General features: G+C 33.5%; 1 protein-coding gene across 1 annotated transcript; it reads right to left on the reverse strand.

Moving 5' to 3' along the window:
• Positions 1–1,420: 1,420 nt before the first annotated feature.
• On the reverse strand, positions 1,421–9,005 carry LOC145614118 (uncharacterized). Its single transcript, XM_081669122.1, has 3 exons — positions 8,763–9,005; positions 8,105–8,330; positions 1,421–2,020 (listed from the first exon to the last, which is right to left on the reverse strand). The coding sequence occupies exons 1-3, from the start codon at positions 8,807–8,809 to the stop codon at positions 1,727–1,729; spliced, it is 567 nt and encodes a 188-aa protein (XP_081525248.1). The 5' UTR covers positions 8,810–9,005; the 3' UTR covers positions 1,421–1,726.
• Positions 9,006–10,358: the final 1,353 nt, after the last annotated feature.

Below are 10,358 nucleotides of genomic sequence, written 5' to 3' on the forward strand. Positions count from 1 at the left end.
AACGTTAAACCGTAGAAGAACCGAACCAGTTATAAAATGAACGAAAAGAACCGAACCATTTATAAACTGAACCGAAAAAGAACAGAACCAGGTAAAAATTGAACCGAAAAAGAACTGAACCAATTAGAACCGAACTGTTTCTAACCCGAAACCGTTTCCAACCCGAAACTGTTTGAACCGGGATAAAAACCGTTTACACCGTACCGTTAACAAACCGCACCCGTCTGCACCGAATCGTTTACTACCCGGACTGTTTACAACCCGAACCGAATTAAAACCGTTCAAGAATAAACCGAAACCAAATCGAACCGATAACTATTTAAACCGAACCGAAACCCACCCGTGAGACACGTAAACAGATTTCAAACCGACCCGATTTAATACTGAACCGATTTCAAACCGAATCGAACTCGAACTGTGAAACCGTTTTGACAGTGCTAATATATATATATATATATATATATATATGATTGAGTAGGTATAACAAGGGAGGAGAGAAAGGGGTGAGGGAAGGCTAGCGTTGGGATGTGCTTTGTTAGATGGTTGAAGTTGGCTGGGGGTGGTTTTTTATTTTTAAAAAAAAAAATAAAGAAGCCGTAGTAAACTTTGCTCAAATTGTTAAAATTGAGTTATATTATTGTATAAATTTTCATTGTGAGACTATGGGCTATAGTGTTAGGAAGGGCTAGCCCACCATAGAAAGAAGGAAAGTGAAAAGGTTTTTCCTTTTTCTTTTTTTTTTTTTAATGGAATAGAGAGGGGTTATTTTATCAAATAATAATAGTCATTTGACATTTATAATCATCCCAAAAAATATCTAAATTCTCAAAAAAAGTACTACCTCTGTTACAAGTTATGTGATACGATTAGACATTTTTCTTTCTCTGCTTTATGTTAAATCGTTGCACATAACCTGTAATGGAGGTAGTATTAAACAACCCTATACTAATGACATCGCTTCTGAACTACTCCTAATAATTTTAGATATCTTTGCATCGTTCTTGACAAAGATTCATTGATGTATAGTCACAAAGTTATAAATCTTGATTGATCATCAAGATTGGCAAATTTGCAAGACGAATCTTCTAAATCTGCACCCTTATACCAACAAAATTGCAATTCCACAAATTTTCAAGACATATCTTCCAAATTTGTAACCCTGGACACACGAAAAACAAACAAACAAACAATACTAAAAATCCCACCATTATGGAACCGACTAAACCCTACAAGAAGTGACTGGACTATAATCACGATAGTGTTGGTGATCTTTATTGACTAAAAACATTAAATTGAAGAAAAATTTGGAGCTAACAATCAATGGTAACCCCTAAGTCTTACTATGGAGGCTAGGTTTGAAGAGAGAGAACAAAGAATTACAATTATCCAAGAAAGTGAAAGTTTAAGGGAAGGAGAAAAGAGAAAATAAAATAAAATAATAAATTAATTTTTTGTAAGAAAATTACGTATAACCGGTTACGTGTAATGGCCGAAAATGTTACCTTCGGTCACCAGCTATATACCTTATTTGCAAGGAATAAAACTTCAGTACCTTATTGCTACTATCACCGAAGTTCAGTACCTTGTAGTGCTATTAACTTAACTTTTCATCACTATTCTGATTCATCATTCATATAAATATATATTTCGCAAATACACTTTTGAACTGATTGTATCAAAAAGCAATCAGTCATTCTGAACTACTATTACCACTAGGAAAGGGAAATCAGTCTCCAAGCTCGTGTTTTTTCCTGTTAGTATTATCCTCAGGTGGCAAGGATACATACTGGAATATCTTTTCAAGTTGTACAGCATCCACCTGAAATCTCTCAGCAACCTCTTTTAGACCTAGAGGCCCATCATGCTCATCAGCCGTGCCTTGATGAAGACGCATTATGTGGCGAAATTGAGCTACATTTAATGTCCCTGCAGCAACAGGCCTTTCCTCATAACGTCCAGTCTCAGGAGTCGTATTTCTTACTTTTGGCAAGGGTCTTTTAGGCTTCTGTACCACATGAGCCTGCACCATATGAGCAGACATGCTTTATGTAAAGTAACATCAACTAAAAACAGTTCTTTCAGGAAGCAACACCAAGTGGGTTGATCAAGATAAACTGAGAGCTTTTAAGTCATCAGGATCATCCCAATCACTTAAAAAGGATAACACTAGCAAACCCTCCTCCCCAACAAGCACAAAGAAGGAAAACAGGCAACAAAAGCATTCTCAAAAGTAAATAAAGATTTTTTTTCTGTTTCCTTGGGTGTTCTACAATACTCGGTAATTAATAAATATAATTTATATCATCAATCACCCAAAGTCCAGAACTAGTTTTGCAATTCACGAAAAAAAAAAAAAAAAAATCTGACAAGGTACATAAAATTTCAATGCCATTTCCATTTTTCCTTTGGCAAGTCAACCTAGTCATGTGCCCAAAACATCTACACTAAAATGAGAAAGGTATGCAGAAAGTTCACACATTGCAATCTACTCTAGCTTGTTGCTGGCACAGTTAGCCTACTTTTGCTTCAGTCATATACCTGATATACTCTACAGGCTAGAGTCACAATAAACCAGATGTAATTAATGTATTACGAAAATTCTACCATGTCAAAGGTAAATCCTTGATTAGTTAGCCTTGTGGTATTGGAACTAATTTGGTACACTGAAGAGCCATGATCACTAGCTAAGTCGGGAAATGTGGAGAGCATGTCATTTGCGGCATACCATAAAAGCATTGATTGTTATAGTGCAATTTCTTACTTCCTCAAGGATTCACAAGTATTAAGAAAGCAGGAAAGAGTGTGATTGGACCAAAAAAACCACGTGAATTACAAACAAAACTTAAGAAAAAGTTACAAAATGTAGCAAGGATAATTGGGTATTAAAACTTTATAAGTGTGAAAGGAGAAATTAGATTTCTTTTTAATAGGTGGAAGTATAGATTACATTACTCTTTTCTTCTATTATGAAGCTAGTATAACCAATGTGACAACTTTCAAGCGTAGGGAAAACATTAAATTGTTTAATAGGCTAAAATAATGGAAATTCATACCAATAGGGTATGGATTTGAAACCCCATAACAATGTGAAATTTAATGCCATCCCTTCTTTTTTTTTTTTTTTTTTTTTGGAAAAATAGAAAAGAAAAAAATTCAACCTTTGCACTTTTTTCTCCTTAAAAATCCAACCTTCATTTTATTCCTCAAAAATCCAACCTTTATACCCCACCTTCTTGATGACCGGTTTTTTTTTTTTTTTTAAGTCATATGCCATGTGTTAGCTATTAATAGGGCAATTAATTTTTTAATTATTAAAAACAGATTTAATTAAAAGAGAAAATTTTAAAAAAACAAAAACCAAAAAAAAATTCAGAAAACTAGACAAACACCACCATCTCCACCCGTCAGCCGCCTTTTTTCCCCTTCCCCTTCATTGTCGACGCACGACACAGCTTCCCTGTCTACGCCCAATCGTCTCCCAATCGCCGGCAACGACCATCTCCATTGAAAGTCTTACCAGAAAACCTCCAAGTTGGTTGAGGTTGGTTTTCGGTGGTTACGGGTGGTGGTGGTGGTGGTGGTGGTGTTGGTGCGAGTTGTTTAGGGTGGTGGTGTCGTAAGAACATGAAAATCCATGGTGACAAATCTGACAGAACACCGCCAGTACATCACCAACACCAGTCTCTCTCCTCTTCTCTTTCTCCTGCTTTGTTTCACCCAAATTTCCCAAACACCTCCTTTCTTCTTCCTCCTCCCCCCATTAATCCACAACCCCGGGAAGAAAGAGGAGGAAGATCATCATTAATGGCAGGTACTTCTAGAAGATTAAGAGATCTAACACCAATACCTTGATGCTATAGCTCCCGTGAACACTCCAAACACATGAAAATCCCGTAAGAAACAAATGCCAATTATGGGTTTTTATGGGAACAATCAACACAAGTTTTGTTCCCTATTTGTGATTGAAGGTCTCTTGATCTTCTAGAAGCGCCCGCCATTACTGATGATTTTCCTCCTCCTCCTTCCTGGGGTTGTGGATTAATGGGGGGAGGAGGAAGAAGTTCTGGTGGTATGGTGGTTAACCGGTGTGGTGGTGTCATTGGTGGATTGTTAGGTTGTTTCCATTTTTTAGGAGAGGAGTGAGAAAGGAAATTAAGAGGGGAAAAAAAAAAAATTAAACCTATTTAACAGGTTAAAAGTCAAATGTATATGTTGGAGAAGATGGGGTAAGGTTGGATTTTTGAGGAATAAAATGAAAATTGGATTTTTAGGAGAAAAAAGTACAAAGGTTGGATTTTTCTTATCCCTTTTTTTTAGAAAATATGTAAGCCCAATTTTATTCATTTTTTATTAAATACTTCACATATCTATACTGTTATTTTAAAACAGGAAAAATTAAAGGAAATTTAAAGTGTCCACGTGTCCTTTTTCATTTTCCATGTTTTTTTTTTTTTTTTTTTTTGTAAAATAATAAATAATTTGTTTTTTTTTTATAATAAAAAAAAAAGAAAAAAACCTTAAATGTTCAATTTATTCCCCAAACAACACTTCATATACTTATTAGTTTTCGGTGAATTTATACTTGATTGCTTGAAGAGTTGCATTTGTTTTTTATTTAATTTCTTTTCATGAAGGGTTACATTAGTTTATAATTTTATATTTTTTAATCAAACTCCCATTTTCATTAACTATTCAAATCAAAATGCATTTTACTTTCCTCCCTAATTAAATTTCAATTATGAATGTAATCACTCTTCCCTTCTTTCTACCCCAAATCATTTTTATTCATCCCCAATTTTTAATAACTAAAGCACTAATTATTACTACTCTAATAATAGATACTTTCTTTTTTACAAACAAAGTTAGCAAAAAAGGTACAGTGCAATTCATGATTTTTTTACATATTTTTTAACTTACTTTTGTTTATTCATTCTAGGTTTATGTCAACTTGTGAAATATATTGATATTATTTGTTGAAATATATTCACAACCATATATTATTTGTTGAAATATATTCACAACCATCAAGGTATGTTTTTTTTTTTTTTTTTTTTTTTTTTTTTTTTTTTTTTTTTTTTTTTTTGGGGAATAATTTATCAAAATTATAATCATGTGTCAAATTCAATATTAATATTGTATGAGTGATCATTCTTCTTTTTTATAATTATTTTTTTTTTTTAAAAGTTTTTAGTTTGCATCTTTCGGTTCCTTCTCAATCTAAGTATATTTACTGTAAATCAATTTGTAATGCACTTTTTTGGGGCATTCTACCATTAAATTTCATTAAACAAAGTAGATCTTTTTTTTTCGGTTTTTCCTCATTTTGCATCTTAGTCAAATAGTTAGTTGCTAATTAAATTTAAATCCAATATCTTCCAAAATGTTGATTTCCTATTTTGCTTCATGAAATTGGCATATCAAATGTTGAATTGACTGATATTTTGAAAACTACGAAGGGCAGTAGCATGGCTAGCTTTCAGCTTTCAATGTTGTTCAAGAGTTTCAATCCAATTTTTTGCTAGGATAATTTTTCATACATATGTTTGTTATTAAATTACCCCCCCCCCCCCCTCTATTTTCACTTCTTAAGGCATACATAACTTGATCAATCCTTCCATTAAAAAAAATTATAGATAAAAATAATCCGTGCATCGCACGGAATGAATACTAGTTTTTAGTCAACAAAATGAAGGCTCAAAAGCGAAACAAAATAAGGAAAAAAAAAAGCCAAAGAAACTAAACAAAACAATACCAAACCTAAACCAAAAACAATTCCAGAACATTAAACAAAAGCAAAATTACAATTACAATGTCTTCACACCATAGTTATTCAACTAAAACTATGTAACCTACAAAATATTCAGTTAATGAAAGAACCTCATTTACAAACAAATCCTCGTGAAGTCCAAACTTTTACAAGGCAATTATGCTCTAGCAGATTGACTACTAAACTGGAGAAGACGGAAACTTCTTTAACCTGTGATGGGTTGCCAACCCACCGTATATAGGTGGTAGTCGTTCCTTTGCAACTTTTGTCTCCACTTTTGTGGGGGTTATTAGGGTTTGTATCTATATTAAAAAGGAATGTGAATCTTATGTACTGACGTGGGTATGGAATTCTAGGGCGATAAGGTGGAGTTGGAATCTCCCTAGTATGAGGTTCCATGACAAAAGTGCAGTACCAAAGAATGGAATGGATTTTAACTCCAAAAGTCCATTCCACATTTCCACCCCAATCCAATTTGTCCAAACAAAAGCCCCTAAAGGCATAATCAATAAGTATTATGCACTATCTTATGTTTCAAAAGGCATTCTCCATATATCTATTTTTCTGATTTTACTACAAAAGTAGCCAATCCTGGCAATCTTGAAAAGTAATTCTACATAAAATAACTCATTAGCTAGTCAGCAAATCTCAAATATAACTAATGCTATTTGTTGGTCTAGTAATCAGTTATAGTAAGACTATAAAGGGAAAAATGAAGTTGGACGTCCTTTAATTAGCCCCTTGGCTAAAAGTTCATCAACATGTAAGTGGCTTATTAGTCGTGCAGTTTTGATGAATACGTGACATGGTTGTATCATGTTAGTGTTGATACCTCTTATTGGCCCCTTCACAAAACCCCTAGGAAAACATCCTCAATGTTTCAATTTTTTAACTATAACTTCCTCAAAACACTCCCCTGGCTTAAAATATCTATTGTATATGGAATGTAGATGCAAATATATGCAACAATATTCATTCCTTCTCCTTATCCTTTAGACTTCATGCTTTCATTCATCCTGATACAGTCCTCTTCTTAAAAGGAGGGTTTCCATAGAAAGACTGAGAAACATTACCTCATTTTAACAATTTGTTAGGCTTTAGTACAATAGCATGCATGATCGAAGCAATGATGCACAGACTATAAATAAGGGGATGCAATCACACAGCTCAGGCTGTTTTGCAAAACAAGTAATGGGATGGATCTAACATTTTACAAAGAATATTCATACATTCACACTATTGGATTTTAACCTTGATTGTACATGATTTAGTTTAAGAATAGTACTTACTACTTCTGACATAATATGACCACACTTACCATGATATGACTATTTAAAGGAATACTTCCTCCGTTCTTTTTTAATTGACATATTTGATGTTTAACAATTTGCTTTGACTAGCTTTTGTAAACGTGAATAATATATTAATATATCTAGGGTAATATTAATATATCTAGGGTAATATATAAATAATTAATTAATTCAGTATGTAAACGTGAATAATATATTAATATATCTAGGGTAATGCAACTCTACCCCAAAGTTTGTGTTTCCATAAATTTTCATAGCCCTTCATCACTAATCAAAAGAAGTTGATGAGGGGATATTGAAGTTATGTAAAATAACAAATCACTTAAGCGCAAAGTTGCATCACCATAAATTTAGTACTCACCAATTCTAGCAGTTTATACATAAATCCATTACAAATATTGATATTAGCTTCCATCAACTAAACTAATAAAAAAAAAAGAAATAATGTCATTCTATCATCCACAAACTTGCAAAGGTGCGATTTAGCTTTATCGCATTAATCTAAAAGCTATGTTACTTGAAATTTCATTTCAACTCAAGTTCAATGGCTTCACAAATTCAGTCTTTAGACACAATATTAATCCTGGAGGAGGCAAATTGAACTGTGATCTTAGGATAGCCCCGTATACATTCTGCTTTAGAAAACAACTCTCTAACAAAGTCTCAACTCACGGAATATTTTTTCAAAAACAGCAAAGTCAGACACTTGGAAATACCCGTGTCAATGAGTACCTGAGTCCAAGTAACATAGTCTAAAAGCACCCCAATGGCTTCCCAAATTCAGTCTTTGGACATAGCATCGGTCGCAGAAGGAGGAAAATTGAACTATGTTCTTAGGAAAAGCCCCACATACATTCTACACTACATTTCAAACCAATACTTTAATCGTTCAACAAGGATAGTTCACAGATAATTCCTTTAATCTTTACCTTTGTAAATAATAACTATAGAACACAAAGATCACAAGTCCAGGATATAAGCAACTAAACATGTAGAAAGATAAAAGAAAAATTTATCAAAGCCCAACCTCGCCCATTTCAAGCTTGCCACCAGGCTTAGAACTGATTTTTCCAACCATTTTATTGAGCATTGCTTCATAGCTTGGATCTCTATCTTCCAACACTTCATCAGTTCTCTTAGAGTTGTCATCATCAACGCTATACCAGGCCCGTCCCTGAGCCAGGGCAAGAGGGGCAGCCGCCCTCGGCCCAGGGAGAATAGGTCCATTTTTATAGTTCCCTCCTAACAAAAACCTACACACATTTGTCTCAATTATTAAATTCGGCTTGAAAAATCACAAAAAATAAATAAATAAATAAACTTTACAACCTATTTATCAAATTTAGCAACAGAACCGCTCGTTATAAACTTATGATACTTCAAAACTTCAGCAATTATAACCAATAGTTCAGTAATCCACATTCTCCTCAATCAACAAATTAAGCTCCATAAATCACATAAATTATTTTCGCTTAAGAATATTAAAGTCAATTCACACAGCAAAAATCTAGAACAAAAATTACTCATTATAATCATTCATAAATTCAGTAATTATAACCAATAGTTCAATAATCCACATTAGAAAAATCCTAATTTGAATAATTTAATTAACACAATTGTAACGCAATACCCTAGACTGAGAAATTAATATTCGATGATAAAATAAATTAAAAAATAATCTTAACTTAGAAGCTGCTGCATCGGAGGGGAGAAAGCTCAGAAGCCGTTTCATGGAAGACAGAACTAGGAAAATGCTTCAATGGAAAACTCGGAATATGCTTCAATGGAGGAGAGAGAGGAGCAATGTAAAAGTGAAGGCGAAAGAAAAAATGAAAATAGCAGAAAGAGTTTTCTGAGTATCACGTCACAGCTTTAACTTCTGGTGTCATAAAATACAGCTTTATATTTGCAAAACGTGGTGAGTTTAGGAGGAGCAACTCCAAAAGCAACTCCAACGGCAAGCTAATTGCTAGCACTGTCAAAACGGTTTGACAGTTCGGTTTCGGTTCGATTTGAAATCGGTTCGGTATTTAATCGGGTCGATTTAGAATCGGTTTAACAGGTCGGTTTTGGTTCGGTTTAAATAGTTATCGGTTCGATTCGGTTTAGGTTTATTCTTAAGCGGTTTTAATTCGGTTCGGGTTGTAAACAGTCCGGGTAGTAAACGGTTCGGTGCAGACGGGTTGCGGTTTGTTAACGGTGCGGTGTAAACGGTTTTTATCCCGGTTCAAACAGTTTCGGGTTGGAAACGGTTTCGGGTTAGAAACAGTTCGGTTCTTTTTTGGTTCAGTTTATAACTGGTTCGGTTCTTTTTCGGTTCAGTTTTTAACTGGTTCGGTTCCTTTTCGGTTCAGTTTATAACTGGTTCGGTTCTTCGATGGTTTAACCACTTTAACGTTATTCATATCGGTTCCATTTCAAGTTTACTAAATTACGGTTCGGGTCGGTTTTCGGTTTCAAAAAATAAATTGTTTATCGAGTTGTTTGGATTCGGACAGTTAAATGGTTTTGGTTTGAAATTTGATAGTACTTGCTAACCTTTTGCGTTCACAAGTTTTATATAAAGTCGCGAATCATTTCATATTTAGGCATCATATTATAAACAAATTCTCATTGATTTTATAAATACATATTATGTTCTGTTTCAAGTTTAGTCATACTGATCTTACTAGTTTATTACGAAGTAGATTATAAGAGTTAGTGTATTAATGTATTATTGTTTTACAATTAGGTTATTATATGCTTCTTATTTAATCATTTATATACTACGCATAGTATCATAATCATGATTTGATGAGTTCTTGTGAAATGGAAATTTGCAATTTGGTAATTCGATACTTGATTAGTCAACAAGACTGATAATTATGACTCGTTTATCATTACATATTTTCATGAAATTATGAAGATATTACAAAGTGCTTTGATTTGTATAATAAAGAAAACACTAATGACTGATTAACAAGGTAATATTGATTATCCTTAAGACCTTAATGAATGATTTGCCTTGCTATTTTAAAAAAAATATTCTAAGATTCTAATATTTAATCCATTTAATTATATTCCCGTAAAAAAAAAAAATCCATTTATTTATATAAAAAAGTTTGTAAACGGTTCGATTTAGAAGCGGTTTGGTTCATAAACGGTTCGGTTTATAACCAGTTCGGTTTACAATCAGTTCGGTTTTTAAATGGTTCGGTGCAAACGGGTAGCAGTTTGCTAACGGTTCGGTGTAAGCGGTTTTTTTGCCAGTTTAAACGGTTTCGGGTTAGATACGGTTCGGT

Source organism: Chenopodium album, chromosome 3, assembly GCF_948465745.1.
Source record: "Chenopodium album chromosome 3, dcCheAlbu1.1, whole genome shotgun sequence".
In the NCBI taxonomy this organism is placed as follows: Eukaryota; Viridiplantae; Streptophyta; class Magnoliopsida; order Caryophyllales; family Amaranthaceae; genus Chenopodium; species Chenopodium album.

Excerpts from the sequence above, each read along its gene's own strand:
- LOC145614118 (XM_081669122.1), bottom strand. The coding sequence starts at position 8,809 with ATGAAACGGCTTCTGAGCTTTCTCCCCTCCGATGCAGCAGCTTCTAA. Across the intron at positions 8,331-8,762 it reads TCCGATGCAGCAGCTTCTAA|GTTTTTGTTAGGAGGGAACT; the intron begins GTTAAGATTATT and ends AAATGTGTGTAG. Across the intron at positions 2,021-8,104 it reads GCAAGCTTGAAATGGGCGAG|GCTCATGTGGTACAGAAGCC; the intron begins GTTGGGCTTTGA and ends CATATGGTGCAG.